The 26,356-nt window shown below is 36.4% G+C and overlaps 5 protein-coding genes across 6 annotated transcripts; 2 read left to right on the plus strand and 3 right to left on the minus strand.

The window, feature by feature from the left end:
- Positions 1-366: 366 nt before the first annotated feature.
- Positions 367-3,228, plus strand: LOC148569681 (serine/threonine-protein phosphatase 7 long form homolog). Its single transcript, XM_088506583.1, has 4 exons — positions 367-444; positions 1,808-2,547; positions 2,598-2,688; positions 2,776-3,228. The coding sequence occupies exons 1-4, from the start codon at positions 367-369 to the stop codon at positions 3,226-3,228; spliced, it is 1,362 nt and encodes a 453-aa protein (XP_088362709.1).
- A 1,833-nt stretch (positions 3,229-5,061) lies between these two features.
- On the minus strand, positions 5,062-5,508 carry LOC148569682 (uncharacterized). Its single transcript, XM_088506584.1, has one exon. It carries the CDS (start codon positions 5,506-5,508, stop codon positions 5,062-5,064), a length of 447 nt encoding a protein of 148 aa, XP_088362710.1.
- A 5,531-nt stretch (positions 5,509-11,039) lies between these two features.
- LOC107629118 (uncharacterized) lies at positions 11,040-15,332 on the minus strand. 2 transcript variants are annotated; one of them, XM_088508300.1, is made up of 7 exons: positions 14,966-15,332; positions 13,981-14,344; positions 13,379-13,530; positions 12,862-12,957; positions 12,098-12,354; positions 11,731-11,951; positions 11,040-11,587 (listed from the first exon to the last, which is right to left on the minus strand). In XM_088508300.1, the coding sequence occupies exons 2-7, from the start codon at positions 14,317-14,319 to the stop codon at positions 11,219-11,221; spliced, it is 1,434 nt and encodes a 477-aa protein (XP_088364426.1). In that variant the 5' UTR covers positions 14,320-14,344; positions 14,966-15,332; the 3' UTR covers positions 11,040-11,218. The 2 variants fall into 2 exon arrangements, with proteins under 2 accessions (XP_088364426.1, XP_088364427.1); XM_088508301.1 differs by lacking the exon at positions 14,966-15,332 and adding an exon at positions 14,700-14,897.
- Positions 15,333-15,499: 167 nt separating this feature from the next.
- On the plus strand, positions 15,500-16,348 carry DSI-1VOC (dessication-induced 1VOC superfamily protein). The gene is made up of 3 exons (XM_016337684.3): positions 15,500-15,696; positions 15,781-15,943; positions 16,077-16,348. The coding sequence occupies exons 1-3, from the start codon at positions 15,572-15,574 to the stop codon at positions 16,212-16,214; spliced, it is 426 nt and encodes a 141-aa protein (XP_016193170.1). The 5' UTR covers positions 15,500-15,571; the 3' UTR covers positions 16,215-16,348.
- Positions 16,349-16,714: 366 nt separating this feature from the next.
- On the minus strand, positions 16,715-20,244 carry UBC7 (ubiquitin-conjugating enzyme E2). Its single transcript, XM_016331816.3, has 6 exons — positions 20,041-20,244; positions 19,798-19,900; positions 19,176-19,273; positions 19,006-19,106; positions 17,801-17,878; positions 16,715-17,211 (listed from the first exon to the last, which is right to left on the minus strand). Exons 1-6 carry the CDS (start codon positions 20,081-20,083, stop codon positions 17,134-17,136), a joined length of 501 nt encoding a protein of 166 aa, XP_016187302.1. The 5' UTR covers positions 20,084-20,244; the 3' UTR covers positions 16,715-17,133.
- Between the last annotated feature and the right edge of the window lie 6,112 nt (positions 20,245-26,356).

Here is a 26,356-nt window from a genome sequence, read left to right on the forward strand (position 1 = left end):
TAATGCTTTTTAATTTCTATATGGAGGGTAAAGTTGAGTTGGGCTTAGTCATAGAGAAGGGGGGAGTTTTACGTTTCTGTGGTGTCAGTAGAAAAAGAAATCGGACCCAGCGAGTAGATGAGGGGAACTCGGACTCTCCGATTTCTGTGTGCAAAAGTGGACCATCCGAGTTGTGTATGTTCAAGTCATGCGTCGCTGGATGCTTGCTCCCCATATTCGGTGCCCCTTTAACACAACCCAACCGAGCCTTGCATGCGTATCAACCGAGTTCACTTTCCTTTCCTTTCCCACCCAACACACACAACTCCATCTTCTTCCTCCCTCAACGTTCTGGGCTTCTGCTGTGTGAGGAAAAAAAAAGTTAAAATGTCGAAAAAATCAAAACCTAGAAATGTTGATTGTCCGAAACTTCACATTGTAAAATACTTGAGCTACTCTGATTATGTAAGTTTTTTTTTAAATCTTTTTTATTTTTTGCAGATTTGTAATTTTTTTTTAAATTTAGTTATATTTATGGTTGGTTGTTAGGATATTTACAGTTGTTAGGAGTTGATATGAAGACATATATATGTATTAGTGTATAGATTTATTGATAGAAATTTAAAAATAAATGTTTAAATAAATAAGGTGTAAGTGTAGCAGTTTATGGTTGTTAGGATTTGATCTAAAGAACATATATATGAATTAGTGTATAGATTTATTGATAGAAATTTAAAAATAAATGTTTAAATAAATAAGGTGTATGTAAGTGTAGTAGTTCCATCTTGTTCACAGTAATTTGTAATATAATAAATTATAAAAAAATAATTTTTAAAAAATTTTGGAATAATTTTAGAAGTTATGATTAATTATAGAAATTTAGGAATATATGTTTAAATAATAGTTAGAAATATATATATGTTTAAATGTGGTTAATTGTTGTTTAGATTCTTTTTTAATAACAGATTAGAAATAAAAAAATTAATATTATAATTTTTTTGTAATAATATTAGATATTATAGTTGTTAACTGTTGTAATTAAATTCAAAAATTTAGAAATATGTATTTAAATAATAGTTAGATAAGTGGGTTTAAATATAATTAATTCTTATTTAGAAATTTTTTGAGCGTATGAATAGTTCGGTATTAAATAGGACTTGTTATGAATAGTTCAATATTAAATAGGACTTGTTTATAAATTTTTGTAATTAGAGTTAAGAAGTTAACTATTATGTTTAATTTTAAGAATTTATGGTTATATGTTTATTTAAATAATGGTTAGCAATATGTGTGTTTAAAAAAAAGTAATTGTTGTTTAGACGTTTTTTCAATATAATAGATTAGTATTAAGAATGACTTGTTTATAATTTTTTATAATAGTTTTAGATTTAATAATTAATTAGTTAACTGTTATAATTAATTATAAAAATTATAATTTTAGGATACTTTCGGTGTATATTTTTCTGGAACAATGTTGATAATTTTAAATATTAAATTAGGATCTGTAAAGTATAATTTATTTGCGGTTTTGGTAGTAACAAGTTGTTTCCTGTTAGCCTTTTAATGTATAGAAGTATGTTATTTTAGTTGAGATTTTATTATTATTACATTAGAACATTATTAGTTACATAGAAAGTGAAACTATATATTAGTAATTATTATCTGCAGCAACTTGGATATAGGCTCTATGTACATTAATTAAAATTAGAGATGAAAATGTTATTATTTAGTAAATCGGATTCAATATAATTATATTTTTTAATTAGCTTTTTAAAATTATGTATGATAGTTGTGTAATTTGAATCGTGCTTTTGCTATGTTTTTGTAGGCTTCACGGATGATGACATGTGATCATCCTGTCCCTCCGGATCAGTACGATGAGAGAGTGGAGGAGCATTTACGATCAACTGGGTTTTACCATGTTAGTCAAATTGGAGTAGTTCAATGTCAGAAAGCACTGGTAAATGCTTTAGTGGAAAGGTGGCACCCGGACACACATACCTTCCACCTTCCAGTTGGTGAATGTGCCGTGTCACTGGAAGACGTGGCTATGATATTTGGTCTTCCGACCGAAGGCCTTCCAGTGACTGGCATGACTTTGAGTAGTTTTGAGGCCTTAGAGGCGGAATGTCTGCATCAATTTGGGGTGGCGCCGAGAAAGTCGGATTGTCGAGGAAGTGGCATAAAAATGACGTGGCTACGGGATTTAAAAGAACGATCACAGTTGACTGATGAGAATAGTATACAGGTGTACATTAAGTGCCACATCATGTTGTTGATTGGTACGATCTTGTTTGGAGACAAGTCTGGGGCATCTGTCCACTGGAAGTTTCTGCCTCTGCTGAGTGATTTTGCTAGTATTGGACAGTATAGCTGGGGATCAGCCTGCCTAGCGCACCTGTACAGGAGTTTATGCAGGGCCTCACATTTTGATTGTAAGGAAATCGATGGTCCGCTGACACTTCTACTGTGTTGGGCATGGATGCGACTACCATATCTAGCACCGGTTCCTAGGGAACCTCGCAGTTTTCCGCTTGCAAATAGGTTAGACTATCTTACATTTACCTGGTATCTTCATGTTTAGAAACCAATTGTGTTAATGAGATGCGTTATATTAGGTGGCGAAACTGGGAGCGTGGAGACCGAGTCTATAAATATCTTAAGCTTGCTCATTTTAGGAAGGCCTTGGATGAACTTCAGGAAGGCCAGGTGTGTTTGAATTGACATTGTATGTGGGTCAGGTCTAGTGATTTACTTATTTGGATTTTAATTATTTGCTTGCTTTACTTTTACCAGTTTTTGTGGGTTGCATATTATAGTGATCGTGTTGATCCGGACATAATTCCTGCTGACATCTACATGCACTCGGTGATTTGGAGTGCAACGGTGCCACTGGTATCTTTTGAGTGTATTGAATGGCATGCTACCGACAGGTTTAGACGTCAGTTCGGTTTCGTTCAGGGAGTTCCTCATCAGAAACGGAATCTAGACCGTGCACACGGAGAAGTGTTAACTGGTCCTAAGAATCTGAACTGGGCCACAGCCACGACTCATTCATTTTGGGTGATGCAGTGGACAAACAGGTATAATCACGTTCTTACTGAGGAACCCATGACTCCGCAGCAGCCATTAGATACTTATATGTACTGGTACCGTTCAAAGTATGGTAATCACCTGAACTTGTCAGATCTTGTGGTCCAAGAGGATGTTGAGGGTGACCAGGTTATGGATGATGATAATGAAGAGTAGGAACCACAGTCACCACCGCCTCCAACTCCACCTCCACCTCCACCTCCAGCGGCAGAAAAACAACCTCATTCCACAAGTCAGTATGTACCTCAGACACAATTTCCTACGTCGTTCCCGATACATCAGCCACATTTTGACTCAGGAGAGGGAGGTTCTTTTAGCCAGTTGCTTGGGTTCATGGCCTCAGATGCCGGCCAAGCACAATATAGCCACCAGGCCGACTTCATGGCGGGAAGGTATTCGTTTGACGCGAGGTTTCCATTTTATACCTACTCGGGTGCTTCTGGAGGGTTTGTATCTGGTGATTCTAATAGGAGTGACGGTGGTCGAGGAGTTCTTAATAGTCAAAACCCGAACCGTGTTTCAATGACTATGATTGAAGAAAATACTAAGACTTTTGAGCATGAGACTGCTGAGTACTTAGTGGATGAGCCATATGACGAGGAAGACGAAGAGGATGAGGATGAGGACATGGAGGAGGAAGATGATGAGGACATGGACTAGGATGAAGAATCCCGTAATGATGCAAGTACAATTATCATATAAGCTTTTCCCGTCAATTGATGTTATCATAGTATTGTATGGGGTGTTGTGTAGGGTTGATTAAACTATATAACTGTTTGGTCAATTGATGATATTATGCTCATGTATGGTACATTGGTTAAGGTTGATGTTACTATATAACTGATTGGTCAATCGATGATAGTATGTTTATGTATGGTATGTTTTTGTAAGGTTTATTATACTATATTCCTGCTTTCTCAATTGATAATATTATGTTCATGTATGGTATGTTGGTTTCGGTTGATTATACTATATACTTGCTTGGTTTGATGGTTGTATATACAGGTGACACCTGTACTCCAGGTGAGACAGGCAAATGCTACAATATCAGGATTGATCTACCGCGTCGTAGCGCGAGTCAATACACTCCGTCTGTGTTCAAAAAGGCTGCGAAGAAATGCAAGAACATTGTGAACTTTGGAAAGTGGACAGTGAGAAAGTAGTTGTGGTGTAGTTAGTTTTATCTATGTATCAGTTATCTTTCTTAATGTACACTTTAACTATTTATGTATGACTAAAGTCTCCTAAGTACCAACTAAGTATTGTATTGTATGTTTCAGTTGATGTTCCTTATGTTCATTAAAGTACAATGAAGCAGGTTACGATGGCAGTGTTATGAAAATCAGACCGGGCCGGTCCAGTTCGACTGGAAAACCGATGAACCGGATCCTATATCGGTCCGGTCCGGCATTTGGACCATGCAAGGAAGAAAACCGATTCGAACCCATAAAACTAGGCATGAACCGTTGAAAATCCAGTGATGCAGGTATTCTGACCGGTTTGATCACTGGTTCGATTATGACAACTATGTACGATGGTTCAGATATAATAAAGTACACTGACACAGGTTATAATGATTCGATCACCATAAAGTACATTCACAAATGTTACACCGGTTCAATTATCATAAAGTACACTAAAACAGGTTACGATGGTTCAATTACCATAAAGTACAATGACACAGGTAGCAATGATTCATTTATCATACAAGGCATTCACAGAGGTTACAATGCTTCAAATATCATAAACATCTACTGGGCATTATTGTCGGTACCTGGAGGACCTCCCTGATGACATCTACTACGACTGTGTCCCTCAGCTCCACATTGCCTACATCGCCTCGGACGGCGTAACATACGTGTGTCCATCTCATTCAAGAAGCACGTCATCCTAGGCCAACCTTTGGAAACGCGTATCAGGTACGGGTTTGGTACGAATCGGGGACCATTGTAAGAAGGCCACGTAGTAGGATTCCCTAATGGCCTAAACCTAGCCCCGATAAATGCGTTTGACCTGGTCCATCTTATAAACCTCATGCACATACACCTGCCAATCTAGTCGTTGATTTGCACAACATGCAAACACATGCCGGCAAGGAATCTGGTCCACCTGGAACTCACCACAGTCACATCTTTGATGACGGAGGTCAACAGCATACTCCACTCCACTTGGCATCTCACGCACTTCAAATACCTCATTCTGCCTGTCAAAGCAATTAACCTGAATGTTTCCTGATGCAAGTTGATTTGCATGAATTTTGGAGGTCACATGCTCAGTAAAAACATGGCCTGCATTAATCCTTGCCTCCGCCTCTGCTCTTTTCCGTGTGAACAACTCATTAAGTCTGTAGAACGTTGCTTTCACAAGTGCAGTGATGGGGAGATTGCGTGCACCCTTCAAGACTGAGTTGATGCATTCCACTAGATTAGTCGTCATGTGACCCCATCGGTAGCCACCGTCGAAGGCCAACGCATACAGGGAATATGGTTTAACCAATTAGTGTACGCCTCGCCCCGCTCTCGTAAATGCTGGTAACACACTTCATACTTGCGAACCGTCTGCGAATATCCTAAACAATATCATATACCAAACAACAAATAAGTTTCAGGATGTATAGATTGTTCACAGTTTCATTAATAACAAACTTTGAAGGAATCAATGTTACCTATATTGACGACAAGCTTTTGCAGGTAGGGTGCCTTGAATTTCCTCAGAAAGTTTGATTCTATATGCCTGATGCAGAACATGTGAAAAGTTCTAGGAGGTGACCAAGCTTCGTGACTACGTTCCACAGCTGCATTTATGGACTCATGTCGGTCCGATATAAGCCCCACATCATCCCGAGTCACAACATGTTGACGCAGGTTACTAAGTAAAAAGTGCCAAGCATCAGAGGTCTCTCCCTCGACAATAGCAAATGCAATCGGGACGATATTGTTGTTACCATCATGCGAAACGGCCACTAACAAGCAACCCATGTACTTTTCGTACAAGTGAGTCCCGTCCACCTGGACAACTGGCTTACAGTGTCTGAACGCTCTAATGCACGGGTAGTAGCTCCAAAAGACTCGATGCAATACCCGGATATCAGTTACCAAGTCATCTCCTTGATATGCAGGCATAGTCTCAAAATGTACGACAGCTGATGGCTCCTTATGACACATGGCCTCGAACCATATGGGAAACGCTTTGTAGGATGCTTTCCAACCTCCAAATATCTTCTCAACGGACTTCTGTTTTGCCAACCATGCTTTCCGATAGCTAACGGTGTAGTTGAAATTCGACTGCACTTCTGCAATAACTGATTTTACCTTTAAAGAGGGGTCAGCTTCAACCAACGGCTTTATGGCTTCGGCAATCGTATTTGAATCCAGCTTCGAATGATCCTGAGAAATGGTTGCTCTGGTACAAGTATGACTACCGTTGTACCTCCTAATAACCCAACAGTGCTTTCTGCTGATCATGCTAACTCTGATAAGCCAATCACACCCTGACCCGTACTGTGTACACTTCGCATAAAATGTCAACGGCTCCGACTCATACACACGGTAGTCTACAGATCTTTGGAGGGTATACTCATTCATCGCCTTAATAACAGCTTCCCTGAAACTGAATTCCATCCCCACGACGAATTCACCATCTGCGACAAAAGGAACTTCTGCCAGGAAGGCAGGCATACCATAAGTATTTAATACATGATTGTTTAATGACCAAAATTAAATATTAAATCATCACTCACATCATCAATAATGATATAGCTAAGATTTACATTACGTTATTATCTAAATCTCAATTACATAAAAATACAAACACATTAATACAAATTATGCTCAATAACTAAAAATAAATACTAATCTTTCATATAACTTCATAAATACTATAATAAACAATCAGTTATAAATCCTAATTAACTAAATAACTAAATAAATACAAATTAACTAAATAACTAAAAATAATTATTAATCACCTAAACAACTAAAAATAAATACTATAACAAATGCTCATTAATAAATCCTAATTAGCTAAATAAATACAAAGTAACTAAATAACTAAAAATAAATACTAACCGCCTACATAACTTCATCAAGACTATAATAAATACTTATTAATAAATAAACTAATAAATAAACCATAATTAACTAAATAATAAATAAATATAAATTAACTAAATAACTCAAAATAAGTAACAATCGCCTAAATAACTTTGTAAATACTCTAACAAATACTTATTAATAAAGCCTAATTAACATATTAACTAAATGAATACTGGACCCTAAATACTAATTAACTCAGTCTTTTTATTTTGAACTTGTCTAAATAACCTATTTTTTTACAAATGCTAAACGAGTACTTGCACTCATATAGTCCGGAAACTCCGGAGCATGCATGACTTCCAAATCCAAAATTCGCATAAAAGATGGCTCCTCAAATGGCTCTTCGTTCGCGAGTGCATTTGCAACATCTGTCACTTCGGAGCCACACTGCCGTCGGGTGGATCTACATCTCCATCTTCACCAACGATTTCGTAATTGCTTTCGAACTCTTCCTCACTGTCACTATTGTAGTCTTCTCATAAAATATTTCGGTCGGCCTCAGATTGTTCGAATTCAATGTACAACTCGATGAACGAAATTTGAGCACGACTTTCAATATACATTGAAAACATCTCTTGCATGCTTGCTTCGTTCGTTACATATTTGGTCTGAAATTGGACGAATCCACCAAATACTGGTACAGAATATCTGTATAAAATACATGATATTTTTCTTGACATCTCTGAATCTATCTTCTCACAAATCACGCTTTTAAGCTCTTCAAATAAAATTGTGAAGGGAATAACAACATCTAATGGATCTTCACAAACAAATTTTACTCCTTCAGGTATCTGCAACAAAATCTGACCAAAATAATACACTTTCAAAAGAACTCTATCATCTATTCTTCCCACTCACTTAAACAAAAATAGCAACTTCACCATCAACTTTTTTCTCCAACCCAAATAACCCCACACCAGACCCAGAGAAAGAAGAAGAGAACTCGAACAAAAAGAAGAAAGTTGGATCTGGTCGGCTGTCTTTGGTTCGCACACCTTAGCAACTATATATATACACACACAATTCGGACCAACCGAGTTGTGTATAACCTAATTCGAAAAAATTATAAAATAATGAAAACTCACGGTCCGATTTCCTTTATTGTAAATTAAAAAAAAATTTGGGCAAGCATAAATCGGACCCAGCAAGTAGTATAACGAAATAAAAAACAAATCCAACAAAGAAAACGGACCATCCGTTTTGATATGGTCATATCGCACGGTCCGATTTCTTCTATGTGTTACAAGCAAAACGGATCTTCCGATTTGCTTACAAAATTTTCAAAACAGAGAACTCGGAGGGTCCGATTTCTTCCTACCAAATCTGAGCCAAAACCTGTCCCACATTCCGGTGTAGCACCCCCTCATTCCATATCCCGGCACAACACCTGCCCCTCCTCCATAACCAAAAAAATGAGCTAAATAATAATGTGCGTGAACAATGTGAATAATAAATTAAAAAAAATAAAATAAAAAATGAGATTTTTAATTAATTATTTAATTTTAGAATTTAAAATTTAAAAAATTAGGTTTAGCAATTATGCACATTCATATTACGTATGGTTACATCCAATTTTACCATAATCCCCCAACTTCTGTTTTTTCTCCACAACTCGCCGCTGCCCCCTAAGCCCCGAGAGGCCGAGACTGTGCCGACGCCCACACGCCATACCGTCACTGTCTGGCCGCAAGTCGCTACCCATCCGTAGTCCTTGAAGTCGCAACGTGAATAGCAACCCAAAACTCGCCGCTGCGAGTCCAGCCGTTGCTTCACTTTCTTGTTCTCCGGTCCGACGCTGTCCAGACTTCATCACAAGCGTCGAGTACAAGCGGCTTCTCCGTCTAACCATTGCTCCGATGACTGGTCATGACGCCTTGTCCATGTATATTGGCTCATAGAAGATATTTCTATCAAGACTCTCCATGAGTTGAGCGTAAGGACAGACCCTTTGAGTTCCTGATTGAGATGAGGAAGCTCGCATTCAAGGTTTTCACCACCATCTTTTTTGGCTTTCATGATCATGATCATGTTGACCTTGGCATGGTGGACAACTTATACACAATCTTAAATCTAGGAATGAAGTCCATGGCCATCAATCTTTCTGGCTTTGTATTTCATAAGAAACGCAAGGTCTCTCTCTATAAATTCCCTTTGCCACTGCACCCCCCTCCGCCAGCCGTGCCGACGCCACCCGCAGTCACAGCCGCACCTATGCCTTCCCCTTACGTGCCCATTGATGGATGTTCAGCAGATAGTTATTGTAATTCTTACGATAATAGTTATATATATTTATATATAGATGGTTGTCTGTTGGATTTAGATCTATCTCAAATTTTTTAGATGCCGCAAGGTCGTTGGTGTCCGACAGGTAAGAGAGTGGCAAACAGTTTAGAGAGAAGAGAGTGTCTGAGTGAAATGTTTTGGTAAATTAAGATTTGAGATGATTAACTATTTAAAATAATTATGTAAATTTTTTTATTTAAGTAATTTAGGAAGTATTTGTTACTTTTTTTTTTTCTTGTATTAAGTCAAATTTGTGATTTTTCATTGTGTCTCTAGAATTTAACTGGAAAATTTGTTGTGATGATATACATGCGGTACGATCTCTCCACTAAAAAACTTGTAGATATACTATGCGTCTACCCACCTAGGCCCCAGCCACCACGCAGTCACCAATATCGCCTTTTATGGGTTAGATGGCTGACATTGACGAGATTTGACGAGATTTATTAGGTTTTTGAATTTTTTTTTTTTTTGGAAACAAAGAATTCGAACCGAATCCTTCAATTTTTTCTAATGATTAATATTGTAATATGTGGTCTCTAATCTTATTTTTTTTAAGTGGAATAATAAAAATATTATATAATACAAAATCACTTTTAACAACATCTCTTAATAAAAAATTTAAAGAATTCATTCGTGTTCCAATATGGCCATATGTGTAATATGTTGGAAATAATAATAATAACACATAAAGGCTGTGGGATCCTACGTAAGAAAGTAGTATACTACATAAAATACTACAACTCTTCAACTCGTGTGTTATATTACTTATATCTTTAATCTTTCGGTTAGCTTCGCCGCTCTAGATCAGTTTCAATTTCTTATAATTAGTTTTCAAAAGGTGGCACTGGCAGCATGCACCTAACATTCTTTTCTGCAAAGTGAATGCTACCTCGGCGCCTATCGAACATCACATAGTGCTAAGTGCTAACATATTTTAGGGTCGTCCTTGAACAATACTTGTTAAGTAAGGAATATTATACTGTTTGTTAATTAAACAAATCTTAATTCTCAATTTATTATATTTTATATCAATTATCGAGATTTAAAATTTAAAATTTAAAATTTAAAGTACAAGCTGTACAACCTACACTTGTACTTTTTTCCAAGCACATTAACATTCGTCCATATTTTGTCACCTTATGTATACTCTTGTAAAAGATTAACGACATGTTAATGAATACTCTAATATAATATAAGGCGAGGAAAATGTATTGTTATACCAAAGATGAGTTGTCTCATATATATAGGCATACAAACATACGAGTTTTAATCTCCAAAGAGAATGAAGAACAATTATGTGTTATAAAAATAAATTACTTTCAGATTTGAGATCATGAGAAGATATCCAAAACCCTCTTGCGGAAGGAAGAATCTTAAACGCGTCTTACAATTTTTCAGTTGAAATAATTATTTATCATCCATTAATATATACTCCTTTAAATTACTAACAATACCGAATACCATTGATATGAAGGAATGGCTGTACAGGTTAAAGATAACTACAGTATACCATGCAAAATTGAAATAACATCTTAATGCAATCTAGTATATTCAAAATCCTTTTCACCAATGAAAACAAAGAATCCATTTTTCTACTATAACGTGGAACCTTTGATATTATTCTAAAAGAAAAAACACAAAAATGTGTTTTATAAGGAAATAGTACAAGCTTAATTGGAGATATTTCTATCTGAAGACTCCACCTTTTATTTCAAAAAACACTTGGTTCTCTAAAGATTTTATTCACCTAGATGAATGAAGGCAATTTAGACCAAACGATTTTCAGGAGTGTATATTCCAGCAGAAATAGCTACCAAAACCCAAAATACTAGAATGCTTATGATGGCTGTTTTCAACCACTGGTCATATTTATTGTTCTGCTGCTCATCCAAGTCACTATTAGATGATGAATGCAGTGATGAAGAATCCTCATTGTCACTGATATTTATCTCCCTATGTATGCTGCTGGTTCCAGTTGCACCAGGTTGGAGCACATGCCTCTTGCCAATTCTACAACATACAATGCAAGTGCAGGACCCTCCAAGGTATGCTGGTAGTGTCGGCAGATTATCACGAAGAAATTTCTGATGAATCTCTCCTATTTTCAACTTTTTCCTGGTAGTTGGCTTTAAAACCTATATTCATTTAGGAAAATCAGCTAATTCACAAAGATGATTATACAAAATGTACCATAAGAGAATTTACAGAGGCTATTTCTGGAGCTAAAAATATTGTACTCAAGCAAACAATCTTTCGTTGAAATGTAAGGGCAGTTTACCGAAATAAATGTCTGGGCAATGACTCGAACAACAGATGGTAGTCGTATGACAAACAAACCACCAAGTCGATTAGGAAAGTGATCTTGCAGAAGGGAAGAACAAGATCTCAAGGTTTTCATGGGAATTCTCAACGGAGATAGCCCTTCACAGTCCACCAATACTGTAATCTGAGGGTTGTCCGCACTGACCAAGTGCAAGACTCCATATTCAACCTGTGATACTGAGATAAAGACATTGCAAGTCATTAAACTGAAGCATGAAAGCAATACACCTAGAGAACCAAACTTGTTATACAGAAGGAATTCGCAAATGTAAGAGAAGAAGGAAGAAGGTATTTTTTGGAAAAAGAAAACAATCAAAACATACTAACTGCCTGAGCAAATTGAGGTCTATCACGAGACACCAATGATCTACAAGCTAGGCCAAGCCTTACAATAAGGCAAGGTCTTTGCATCACATCAAACCCATGCCAGAACACCAAACTTGACCAACTCTCTAGCTCTTCTTCTGACAAAATTTTGTAACTCCCCCGCCATTGAATTGTCTTCTTGATTGCTGTAAAGAAGCTTGAAACGTCATTATTACAAGCTGAGTAAAATCTGTGGAGCTCATCGTCATCGATTCTGCATAAACACTACTAAATCATGGTCTGCTGCAACATGAGACACCAAGAAATATGCAAGTAAATATGCTATTGCTATTAAGGCAACTCCAGCCAGGATTTCAGAACTTGTGTCAAGAAAATCAATTTAAAACCAAAATGACAACTAACAATTGCCTTAAAGCTACCAACTATATAAATGGAATATCTAATACTTCACTATTGTAGAAGTATGAACTTCAAAAGTCAATGATGACTATCAAAACTGAGTACACCAGACTTAATTTTCTATACTTTTTTTAACATATTCAACACTTTGAAAAGAGACAAAATGCAACCGCTGATAAATTAATACTTTGTCCTGCTCCTTTTCCCCCAAGACAGGAGAAAGGGGCAGATCTACTCCGCCACAATAAATCACAGAATGACTGTAACTGCATGAACATCCAATAACCAGGTTTGAAATGGAATTATGGAAACATCTTGACATATTGTTGGAACTACGCACATCATAGTAATCATCAAATACCTTTCTGGCAAACTAATCCCTTGAATTTCCAACTCTTGCTTGAGCTGAGTCAACCATTTCTCATATTCTAAAACTTCAGGATCGCTCTCGCTATGACTGCAAAACGATAAAAAAACTAACTTAAGTGCTCAAGAAACGAAATGTATAACATTAAGAACAGAGAAGTAGCATGGCAAAGCCGGTGAATCAGAAGTGCCTCCAAGAGTTGGTTTGGTTTTTGTATAACTTATTTGTGAAGGTACAAAAAAAACTGCAATTTATCAATTCCCTGACAGATTAATGTCAGAGAACCATACATCTTCAAAGTAAATAGTAAATACCAACATCTAAGTTTGATAACCCTCTAGCAAGAATAAGCCAAATAGTTAATAATAAGTCAATGAGCAAATATATCCACTCACCACAATTCTTAAATGGAAAAAACATATATTAGCAATGCAGCCATGAAACGGGGTTAAATAGCACCGATTAGCACAATTCTTAAATATAAAATACATATTAGTGATCCAAATCATACCCTATACTTGAATTGGCTGGGACTGAAGACAGATCTGCAGATGCTTCTGAATCATGGGGATCAGTAATATACTCTGGTGTCCCATCACTACATTGTGATTCGTCTGTAAAAACAGTTGCAATGGAAAGGACTAATAATGGTCTTGATAGTACCTGGTTGCAGAGATACTTATTAGCTACTCACTCTTGTGAATATAGTAAAACTTGTAAGTTAAGGGAAGAGGTAAGACAACTTCACATGAAAAAGCAAATCGAAAATACTAAATCAGTTTCATCTAAGCTAACCATAATAGTCAAAGGGGCCCGAGGAAATACTGTATGCTATATCTCTGATTGCCAATGGTGAAATAATAATATAAGCATGGATAGATTTCTCAAAACAACAATGTTGATCTTTCTTTATACAAAACAAAAATAATTTAATTTTGATACACCTTCTATGTAAAACAATTTTAAACCGACATTGCACCAAAGCTCATAAGACAAGGAAGAATTATTTTTTGAGAAATGCATCAAACAAATATGAAAAAATTTCACGAAATGCATCTCAAACAAGATTCCCTAGAAGCACACGAATATAGATGAATTGAGTCAATTACAAACCTGCATACTTCTGACCAAACCCTTGAAGGGTGACCATCTCTGAATCCATTTAAATGGTGGATAGACAAGGATTTGTAGACCCTGTAAACCTCGCCATACACATGGACATCTACTCTTGGATACCCTTCTTACGGCCTCTAGTGCCGCAACTTTGATTAGAAAAAATGTGAGACGGCCTACAGGGCTGCTTCCAAATCCATCACGGGTCAAAGAAAGAAGGTGTTCAGTATTTCTGTGTTCAAAATCTTTGGGGCGAGATGCCACCAGAGGCTTTTTGTAAGTAGCATTGTTCGGTTTAGCAGTCACGCTCAAATTAGAACCTTCCACCCTCTCTCCCATGTAAATCGATGTCAAGTCAATGTCTCTGGAAAGCAGCAGAACCCAACAAAAAAAAAGAAGCAAAAGATTATCTATCATATACAAGATTAAGATCAAATATATCCAAATAAATGTCTTGACAGTTGAAAATGATATCTGTTACTATCAAGCAACCATGAATTGGGAATAGCAGCTCAATATTTTCAAAAACCAAGAAGCAAATAAATAAAACAAACATAAATAACAGTTTCAAGCACAATCGAAGAGACAAGAAGCATGAATTTCACATCAATTTAGCAATATATATATATATAACAACTAGCAAGTGCATCATCTTCAACATCTATTTTTTTTTCTATTTAATTACAATAAGGAACATCAAAATGAACATAGAAAAATACCAATAAACCATCATTTTCTCTACACAAGACAATTCTGGCACAACTCGTAAGCTACAAAAGCAACTACAAAAGCAGAAAATCAGTATGATGCCGATTGCTGAGTTATAACATCTGATTTTAAATCTGGCACCAAATTGATATGAGAATGTTACAAATTTGGAAAGAAAAAGACAAAAAAAAAAAGAGCAAGGTGTTGATGCAAACAAGGGAGAAAACAGTAAACAATAATAAACATTCTGAATTCGGAATCAGCTGGAAAAATTGACCTGAAAAGTGAAAAGTGGATATGAGCTTGGAAATGGATCGCTGTTGGTGGTAGTTGGGGGATGGAAACAAAATGGTGCTTGTTTCGTTAACTTTCCAAGTTACATCACATTCGCGGATCATTTTAGTTACTGACAATGGAAGAGGAGGAGGTGGACGAGGTGGAGGAGGAAGAGGAATGCGAGGAGGGACCGTAACGTGATACGTGGACGGTTGAGATCGTTTGATTGAGACGTTAACGTGCATCCAAGCGTTGTTATTTACGGATCCAACTCATCTTCGAGTCTTGGATTTGGCCCACCCATGGACCCTTCCCTTACTACTAATGACATGACACAATTACCGAACTCCTCATTTAATTTGTTTCCTTCCGAATAAGTCATTATTCTGTATATTTATCAGTTGGGCTTGTGGCCCAATTGATATGTTTTTGGTGAACAAAAAAGGCCAACAAGGTTGCATGAAGAACACGTGGCAGGTGGGGGCAGAGGATGAATTGCCACGTTGATGGAGAGCAATCCGCGACGAAGTTGAAGAGGAGGAAGGAGCGGTTGTAAGCATAAGCATCTAGTGTAATAGGAGGAGATCAAGATCAAGAAGATCGATCAATGGCGTCGAATCTGAGTCCTGCGTTCGCATACACGGTTCTGTACGTGAAAGACGTAGCAAAGTCCGTAGCCTTCTATTCGAAAGCATTCGGCTACACTGTTCGTCGCTTAGACGAGTCACACAGGTATGTGTTGAGTGTTGTAGTGTTGTATTCTATTCATTTTCATGTTCATGTTCATGCGATCCACACACACCTTTTTTGAATTAGATGGGGAGAGTTGGAGAGTGGAAACACCACAATAGCATTCACGCCACTGCACCAACACGAGACCGATGATTTGACTGGATCCGTCCATGCTTCTGGATCCGGCCATGAAAGGCCACCTCTCGAGGTTTGCTTTGTTTACTCTGACGTTGATGCCGCTTTCAAGGTACATACATATACTACGTGCATTGTGATGTTCATTTTATTTATTATTATTCCAATAAGGAATGGTAGTTAATCTATTTTATTGAACACAAAGCTTTAGACAGAGTTAGGAAATAATGGAAGTGATGTTGCAGTGGGCGGTGGAGAACGGAGCGGAGGCGGTGAGCAAGCCAGAGGTGAAGGAATGGGGACAGAAGGTAGGGTACGTCAGAGACAGAGACGGCATCGTCATCAGAATGGGTAGTCATGTCAAGCCACCGAAACAAGATTAATTACATCATTCATCAACCTCCATGCCCACCATATATGATATGCTTTTCATTTAGGACTCTATTGTATGATCATAAATACAACCGTCACTTAAACTTAATTAGCTGCCAATAATAAATGAATTTACTACTTGCTTGTATACTTGTGTTCGTAGTCAGGACTCCAGAGAGAAAACCAACTTTAATGACACAGTAATTAACACATCTTCGTAATAAAAAATCGATGCCTTGCAATGCAATCACTAGAACCAAATGCACCCGCAGAATCGCAAGTTTTCACTTAATCATTCATACTCGAATTAGCAAGAATAGCAAACTTGATTAAATGCACATTTGCTACCTGACAATGTGTTTAATATATAGAGAGACAACCTTAACATGAAAAATAAAATGGCATCAAATCAGTAAAGATAAAGCCACTTATTTTGCAGTTTTAATTTTGGTGCAGAGAATTCAGTATGCTAACCCAAAATTGTATATGTTAAAAATTTACACATTTAAAATTTTTCAAATGATAATAGAACTGATTCTCAATACTCAATATTGCCAGCACCACATATTGACCATGTTCTTAACCAATGCAAAACTCAACCTCTTGGAAATCGCAATCATAATAGTAATATTCAAAAGAGTATACGACCAAACTTGGCACCTAAACTCCAATTTTAATCCAAAAAATAAAAAGGTTATGACTTGAACAAAGTATAATTTCAATCAACTAGTCAAAACACCGGCCAAGACACTTAGAATACAGTTTGTTTTCCAAGTCAGGACTAACAAAGGGCCATGTAGTGAAGAACGACATGGAGCTGAAGAAACAAGGATGTTGATAACTTCCAAGCCAATTCATTACACATTTTAAGTTATATGTCCTTCATGGTTCACAAAAGCAGGCAAGAGGCATGGTTTAGGCCACCACCAATCACAACATTTCTTGTGACTTCCTTACGCATCGACTAACCTTCTTCTTGAAATCATCTCTCCTCTCTCTCCATTCCTTCTGCAAAATATTAGATCACATGACTTAAAACAGACTAAAAAGGGCATTCAGATTATCAAGGATGACCAGCACAAGAGGCCAACCAACATTAATAAAGACAATATAAGAATGCATGATTGGAAAAATTACAGAATTGGATGTTAAACCATACAATAAAGTAACAATCTCAATTTTGTCACTCTTATGCTTCGTAGTTAAAACATTAAAATGCTTGATTTTCCTCATTTTTATGCCCGTTTAGTAGCTTGTTGGAATCACCAATACCTGCCAAACCACCATTCTTTTTCAATACCCCCCCCCCCCCCTTTCTCTTTCACTTCAATTAGTAGCCATACACAACCTTTGCATGATGCAAATCCAATACAGCAGAATCTAACACTACTGTTAAATAGGAGAAAATAACTACTAAAACAAACAGATCATATATGGAGAGGATCCAAACCATCTAATAACATAAGACTTGCATTCTATAACATAGAAAATAGACTACAAAGGCAATCCAATATTTATTAAACAAAACTCTAATGAGAGAAGGGAGAAGGTATTAGTAAAACACTGCAAAAGGTAAAACAACAGCGGTCAAACTTACGGCAGCTTCGACGTTTGCTGGAGATTCATCATTGGGGCTCGAAAGCATTGATATAATACTCAGCACTATACTCTCTACCTGCAAAATAACAAAAAAAAAAAAAATTATTCTTAAGTGGGGATTTCAGATAGTTTCACAAATACATAAAATCATTGATTGTAGACAAGATGTGGCATAACAATTCCAAGGAAGTCCATCAAAGTTATGAATTGCAAACCAACCTATGTTTTCACTTTAAAGCTCTAAAATCCATCACAAACTCAAAATCGAACTACTAACTTGCATTTCAATCTACCCACATTGAAAAACTAACTACACTTGTAAAACATGAAAAGTCTGGATTTGTAATCTAGTAATTTGACAATATCCCTTATTGTTTAGCAGTGTAGAGTATCAATAACTCCATCTTTCCATTACTAGTTGATCAGCCCAAATGCAATGGTGATAATGCAAATTCAAACAAACAAAACATCCACAACATGACATATAATATAGAGAAGAAAAACAGGTAAATCTAACTAAAATACCACAGCATAAGATTAGCTTCTTTAGGAGAACACAAGGTGGTGGTGTAGTGCTATTGAAGTTAAACAATGCTGGGTTTCAATATTATAGCTGTTATAGTGTTATATGAGGTTTACTCATTGTGGAAAAATTGAGCTTTACAATGCTTGTTGTATTTTCAATCTCAGGCTCCACTTTTCTTGATAAGAAATGTAAGATATGAACATTATCTACCTATTCTTTTAAGGGGGTAACAAGAGAAGCGGGGACAAGAGAAGGAAAGGGACAAGAGAAGGAAAGATACAACGGCAAAGATCTCCATACTACCACAACTTATTAAACCAACTTTAAATGAAACGCAGATATTACACGAGAATATTGATATTCAAAACCCCTTTATAGTATGCATATCATGCATAGGGCCAAACCACAAGAAGAAAAATGAGTAAGACAACTGCTTCATATGATAAAAGAAAAAGCAGGAGTTGGGAGATACCAAGTTTTTTTTTTTTTTTTTGAAAGAGAGATACTAAAGTTTTAACCAGAAAAATCTAAAACGATATTTAATTGGTCATATCAAAGCCAAGCTGTAATTTTAATGACGAAAGCTCGAACTCCCATTAATTCAAAATGAACATCCTCCACTCTTGCCAAAGCAAATTAAAACAACTAAGCTAAGAGGTGTTTATATTCTCACATACCGTATGAACAGGATTCCAGCGCTCACTTGCAAGCTCATAACCATTTGGATCGTCACCGGGAGGGTGAAGAATTGATATGCAAACTCGACCATCAGGATATACTGCAAATTATACAGCAAACTTCAGTCTCATGTAGTTCAAATCAAAACGATACCACAAGTAAAACTAACCATTGGGGTGCCATATCTCGGAAGTGAATTTCACTGTTGGTGGGCTGTTTGGGTAATTGGATGGAAAGCTCATGATGGCATTGAAAAATCCCCCCTCACTATCAAACAATGCAAAACAGCAGCAGTGTCAGTAAAATCCCAATGCTAATAAAGAAAGAAAACAAATAATAATCAAATCATGCAATGAAAGGAAAGTAGATTGGTTTCAATCAAGGGCATCTTCAATCATTCCAATAATAAAAGAGAGGTATGAAGATAAGCACAATGTTGTGCTATCAAACAACCCAATCATGAAGGAAGGGTCTAAGAACTAGGGCAGGCAAAACACAAGCTCGTTAAATAAAACACCTTTATCAACCAGAAGAATGAATGAAGAATCCAAAACAATCAAATTGAATACATGATCTTTAACAAAAGAAAAAAAAAAGGAAAAACCCCTGCCCTTGACTAAACCCCTCATGAAAACACACAGTTCGCAATCCAATCATCAAGAACCAAAATAAAAAACCCAAACTTACAATCGAAAATCACAAATATTTCAAAAGTAGCAGGGCATCCAATTATCGATTACAACAATCATACAACAAAATAAAAACATTAAATTTGATTAAAAGGAGCTCACTAGAGAGTATCGGGAGGTCCAATTACGGTTACACTCCATTCAAAGATGTTGCTTTCATCGACCAAACCTGCGGAGAACCCATCAACAGGGTTCTTGCAAAGATCTGCAACCAAAAGGAACAACAAATCAAGACATAGCGGAAAAACCACGCAATAACAAAGCCACCGCGGCATCAATTAAAAATTATATATATACACACAAAACAATCGAAGATTGTAGAAAAGGGTGGATAGGGTTCTGAACCTTTGAGCTGTTTTTGAAGGAGAAGGCTAGCCTGAGACGCCATCAAAAGAAACGATTAGAGAGAGAGAGAGAAGGGTGCCAAAGAAAGGAGTGAGAGAGAGATTGCGAAACAAAACAGAGAACTTGAAAAGCCGACACTTTACGAATATTTATAAGGAGAGCGAACAAGTGGGATTTAGAAGAGAAAATACGCGAGTTCTTGTTATTTTGAGTTTATATCTTTCTTTTCTTCTCAAAAACGATATGATAAGATATTTTGGGTTCGGATTTTCGGGTTTTACGGTTCAAATAATTACTGTTTTTTTCAGTTTCAGGGCCCTTTCTCTTCCTATGCCAGCGGGCCGCTATTTTTCTCTTTTTGTTTCTAAGATTCTGGTTAGTTCCCATAAAAGAAAAAAAATTATTCGTTGAAAAATTTTAGTATCTCTATTAGGCATTAGCTCATCTCGAACTTGGATTTGATATAATTAAATTAGAAGAATTTTTATAATTATTCAATTAGATATATGTTTAAATAAAATTTTAAAAAATAAGGTTAAAAATTAAAAATATTGGTTTAAAATCGGCCATATCATAGTTATCGGAAATAGTGTTTGATTTTTAGACTATATCAAGTGGATCCTTGCAATCAATAATATCTTCACGAACCTATATCATTTGTATATTTCTTTTTATTTTCGAAGCTATGATTGTGATACATAGGATCCTTTTTATTTATATTTTTATTTTTAGTTATGATTCATAGATAAGCTTTCATAAATAAAATAAAAAATAGTAACTTTCGCAGTTTTTAACTAATATTTTTTTATTATTAAATATTTTTAAAATATATTAACACTTTATTTTATCGATTTTTAGCAAATTGATGGTGATTTGATATTTAATAATTTGGGAGTGAAATCTACTCCTTTTTGCTAGTACCAGTTTTCTAAAAGTGCATTAAAATTCCTTTAATTAGAAAAGATTCGAGAAAATTTGAAGACATAAATAAAGACTTTGAAAATAAATTGACTGAAATTAAAATAGATTGCATTGAATTTAAAGAGAGACAATAAAATGCCTCCGATCGAATAGAAGGACTTTTGAAATAGAAAATAAAGGTTTCAAAAGGGTTAAGTATTGAAATCGTCCCTAAGGTTGGGGGTGAAAATCAAAATCGTCCCCAACCTTTTTTTGTTATTAAAATCATCCTCAACGTTACAAAACGTTATAAAATCGTCATTTTTCATTTCAATATTATTTTTTTTACCATATTACCCTTCATTATTAATAAAAATAATTAAAAATAATATTAAAAAATCAAAACAAACCCCCCTCCCCTCCCACCCCTCGACCCTCCCCCCTCCGCCCTCCCCCCTCCCTCAGCCCACTCCCTCACCCCACACCCCTCAACCCTCACCCCTCATCCCTCATCCCTCATCCCTCACCTATCACCCTATCCACCCAATCACCCCACAAAACAAATTAACAGCAAATCAGAAGCAGAAGAAGCATAACAATTTCAATAATCACATCAATTTCAATAAACAATAATTCAATAATCATCAACTACAATTTTAGTTTTCAGATCTAAAAGTTCAATAATCATCAAGTTACAATTTCAGAAGCAGAAGTTCAAGCAAAGCAGAGGAAGAAGCAGAAGTTCAATAATCACCAATCATGTATATGTTCTCCAAAAATTAAAAAAAGAAAAAACAAAAATAGGAAGAACGAAGGGTGGCGGCGGCGCGGGTTGGACGCAGGGGCGGCGGCAGTAGAGTGAGGGGGTGAGGGGGTGAAGGAGTGGGATCTGATGAAGAGAGTGAGGGAGTGAGGGAGGTTTGGGGTGAGGGGGTGAGGGAGTGAGGGAGGGGGTTTGGGGTGGAGGGAGAGACGAAGAGATCTGGGTGTGGGTGTAGGTGGGGGTGGGGTTTTTTTTTTTAATATTATTTTTATTAATAGTTAAGGGTAATTTGGTCAAAAAATAGAAAATGACGATTTTATAACGTTTTGTAACGTTGAGGATGATTTTAATAACAAAAAAAGGTCGGGGACGATTTTGATTTTCACCCCAAACCTTAGGAACGATTTCAGTACTTAACCCGTTTCAAAACATAAGATTGAACGAGTAAAAGTAAATGTTGCTTGAAAGATAAACTTGCAAGAAAAGTAAAGTTCGCAAAAAATATAAATGAAAAATAAAATAAGTGAAAGGAACCCTACAGAAAATTGATTCGAAGCAGACTCAAAAAGTCACTGGGATGTGAATATGCGTGAGTAATTTCTGAAACGAAGTTTCAACCTCTGTATCTTCGAGCCTTCTTCTATTTATAGCCAGCTCCTAGTCAATCGAATCAAAGTGTAACCTCCACGTGCGTGAAAACATATGTAACCGTTCCCGCTTCTTTAGTTTAATCATGTAACATTTGAAGATCGATCCTCAAATCTCAGAGTCTTTTATCTACCTCAATAATTAACTTATCGATCCGTCACACTTATCGGACTCTCACTCATCATTTCCAGCCATCAAAAAACCTTCTCGATGTAAAGTTCTTTCAAAGGACCCACTTACTAATCTTCGAATAACTCTCTTCCTCGAAATTGATCATTTTCGACTAACAAATTGCCCTATAGGATTAATGTGTTATTCTCGATAGCATTTTGAGGACAAAAAACACTTAATCCTAAATATGCAATTAACTCAAGGCATTAATTATCCATAAATGAAATTTACTTTCCCTTCATTTACTTACATCTGTCCTTCACGATTCTCATAATCCTTCAATTTCTTTCTCCACCACTTCACCTTCTCCAGAAAGTTATTTCATTTTCAAATTTTGAACTTCCTCTTCTAAAATGCTAAAAACAACTCTATTTAAAAAATTAAATTTTCTTACCATCATTCCATCCTTGTTCTCTAAAACTCCAATTTCTTCTTCTCTTCCAAATCTCTCGTTCAACCTACCTGCATCCATACTTCACCATCATCAACTTCTTGATTTTTACCCAAAAATGGCTACTTCTTCATCTCACAACACTCCTACTGTCCAAGACAAAAGCAAAGGTCCTACAACTTAGGTTCAGGTACCACCAATTTTACGAGTTTTAAACCCATCAAATGATGAAATTATTGAAGACCCACAACTTTTACTGGATGATAAAGGATCCTGATTTCTTTCACTATTGATGATGAAACATGTTGCTTTATTGGCCTCATTCAAACCTTAGAATGTGCCAATAAAAAGCTCGACTTCTTTTCTAATGCCAGAGAAAAGGATTTACTCATCAAACGGGATCTCCTTATTGCTCCTTTTATTCACCACAACAAATCTTTTAGGAACAACCCCAAAATCACTTCTCGAGGAGTGGATTTTCGAACTTGGCATCAACGCCTCGAAACAGTAAAGAAAGATGTCTAGAAAGATGTGTGTATCTATGATCTCCTTCTTCTTTCTCATTTCTCTCCTACCACTCACAATTGGATGATCGGGGCCGTATTATGCTTATGGAACAAAACCACAAATAACTTCCACCTTCCTTATGGAATGGTAGGGCCTACACTACTCGATGTAGCTGCTATCACTGGCCTTCCAGTAAACCTCCCTGAAGCACCTTCCAATATACAACCAGATCAAATATACAAAATGTCTATGAAAACCTCTCATAGTGACTTCATCGATCATCACATGGGCCATGAATTGTTAAAGAAGCGTCCAGATGCAAAAATTGTTCCTCTAGTTAAATGCCATAGTTTTTTGTACTGCTAGCTAAATGCCATAGTTTTTTGTTAAAGAAGCGTCCAGATGCAAAAATTGTTCCTCTAGCGGCTTTGTTACATGAAGGCTACTAATTGAATTTGGCCAAGTTAATCTTAAGACACCTGTTCGAGGAACTTGGCCATCTAGTCACCTGTCTTCAAACTAACTCTTCATCCAGTGTGGGAGGTCCTCTTTGACTCCTTTAACTCTGACTAAATATTGTATTTGAGAAGTACATGCAAAAAGATGGAGACAGTACTTTCGAAAAACAGCACATCAAATAATTTCGTTTAACCCCTCTCCAACCAAAATTTGAAAATGCCAAGACAGCTGAAGACCTTTTTTGAACTGTTTTTTCTCTGTTTCTTTCTTGTAACAACTTCATCAGCAATAATTTAAACTCTACCCCTTTTCTGCGTTGAAACTGCGGCCCTGCATGGTTCGAACACCTTCTCTTTCCTTCAGATGACGGAGAGAATGAAATGATCAACTCGACCTGGGCACATATTCTTGTTGTTCAAGTAATCCCCATAGGATTGCCCCAATATAAGAAAGAACAATTTAAAGTGGCCTTCTATGCTCCTCACTACGTTGCTAGACAACTAGATTTTTCTCAAGCCATTTCAGTACCTGTTCCTTGGAATAACCACACCCTATGTCATATTGAATTCATTTCAAAAGATGACATTGATCATTACCTTGTAATTAACCGACAGCACCGAAACAATTATACCCATATTCTCTATAAACGCAGCTCATTTATCACTAAATCCTTCTCCGAGTGGTGGAACAAGTACTATTCTCAGTATGATCGTACTTTCGATCAGATAAAAAATCCATCACTGAGAATCATTCTAACTGTTGAGAAAACTCGAAGTCACAGCACAGCAACAACAACCAAAGAAGAAGATTCAAAAGATTCCAACAACAACTTCTAAAAAGGTAAATTTTCGACCAAACTTTTCTAAACATTTCTTTATCATATTCATTCGAATGCACCTCGACTCTAAACTTTTTATTATTATCAGATTCAATCATCAAGTGAAAGTTCCTCTGATGAAAGCGAGCAACCAGTACAACCAAACATCTATGCTCATTCCCAAGAATCTGATTCGGAAAATTATTCAGAAGTTGCATTCCCTCATCTCATTCGAAGAAAATCCATCCCGGTAATTTTATGTTAATTTCAAGATTTTCACATAAAAAAAACCATAACTTATAAAACACTTCTTTCTTATTTCAGATCGAAAAAGTTACTCAGTCTGTTTCTGCTCCTTCATCTAACCCTGAATCGGAAACACAAGGGGATTAAGCAAGACAAACACAACAAGAGTCTCACTCCTCTGCCTAAACCGTGATCTTTGCTGAACCCATTCAAATCATCCTACCTGAAACATAAGTTCTAGTCGATTTCACCCAAGAGCGATCCTTACCATTAGAAGATCAACCTATTGAAGATCCTTTTTCTCTAATTCAAACTGATGCCCTTCACAACCCTCCTGTTGCACAGAGCCCCGAATTACCTACTCAAGATACAGGGAACGTCCCCTCTCTTCGAAGAATCTTAAGCCCAGACAGAACCATTGAGCTTTCTTCTTCACATGGTCCTGAACCATCACCTGAGATTTCTGATATCACCTCTGAATCTTCTGATGCTAATCTGGTTGAACTTGTTGCAGTTCTAACACAAATCGTTTAGGAAGATGAAGTGCCTCTTTTGAATTCAACCCCTGAGGACCCTTCAACATCAAGCCTTCCTTCTGAACTCACCCGACACACTCTCCAACAACTAACCACTCTTATGAGGCTTTTAACACATGCCCTCTCAGAATGGACCAATCAATCAAATCTGAATTCTCTCATTTTTAATATTCTGAGTTCTTTTCTCGAATTTCAAATTCCTCCCCAATTTTCTGCTATAGTAAAAAAGTTTATAAGAGTTTCCAATGACTGTATCATTGTCCTGGACAAGTTGCAAGAGGCCAAGAAAAAAGTGGCAAAATTCAAGAGTGAATCGGAAGAAATTGATAAGGTTCTTTAACCAATGAAAGCATCATGCGAAAAATATTATTTGAGGATCACTCAAGCTTTCAATGTTCAAGCCTACTATGACAAACAAGAAGAAGAACTTGAAGCATAATTAACCCGAATCGAACAAAAGTTGGCTAAAATTCAAAAAAGAAAAGCTGACTTAGCTATCCCTTTAACCACAGTTCAATATAAGCAACAAGCAATCTTCAAAGAACTTTGCATTACAAAAGGTAAATTAAAAGAACTCAATAAACAACTTGACAAGGCTCAAAATAAAGAATATGAACAAATCGAAGCACTTTTCGCTTTGAACAGTGAGAGAATTCAACTTTATTTCGAATGATCTGAATTTCTGGCACCCCTTATTCCACCTACTTGAAACATTTTCTTTGTATAAAGACTTTTCATGTGCTCTTATATATTTATTCATATCCCTAATCTTGATTCTGTATACACCGATATTGTTTCAAATATTTCTCATTTATCAATTTAACCACATTTTCAGAATTGATATCTTTAATTTGATATGCATTTTTAAAGTATAAATC

This window comes from Arachis ipaensis, chromosome B3 (assembly GCF_059453495.1).
Source record: "Arachis ipaensis isolate K30076 ecotype BB chromosome B3, ASM5945349v1, whole genome shotgun sequence".
Lineage (NCBI taxonomy): Eukaryota > Viridiplantae > Streptophyta > Magnoliopsida > Fabales > Fabaceae > Arachis > Arachis ipaensis.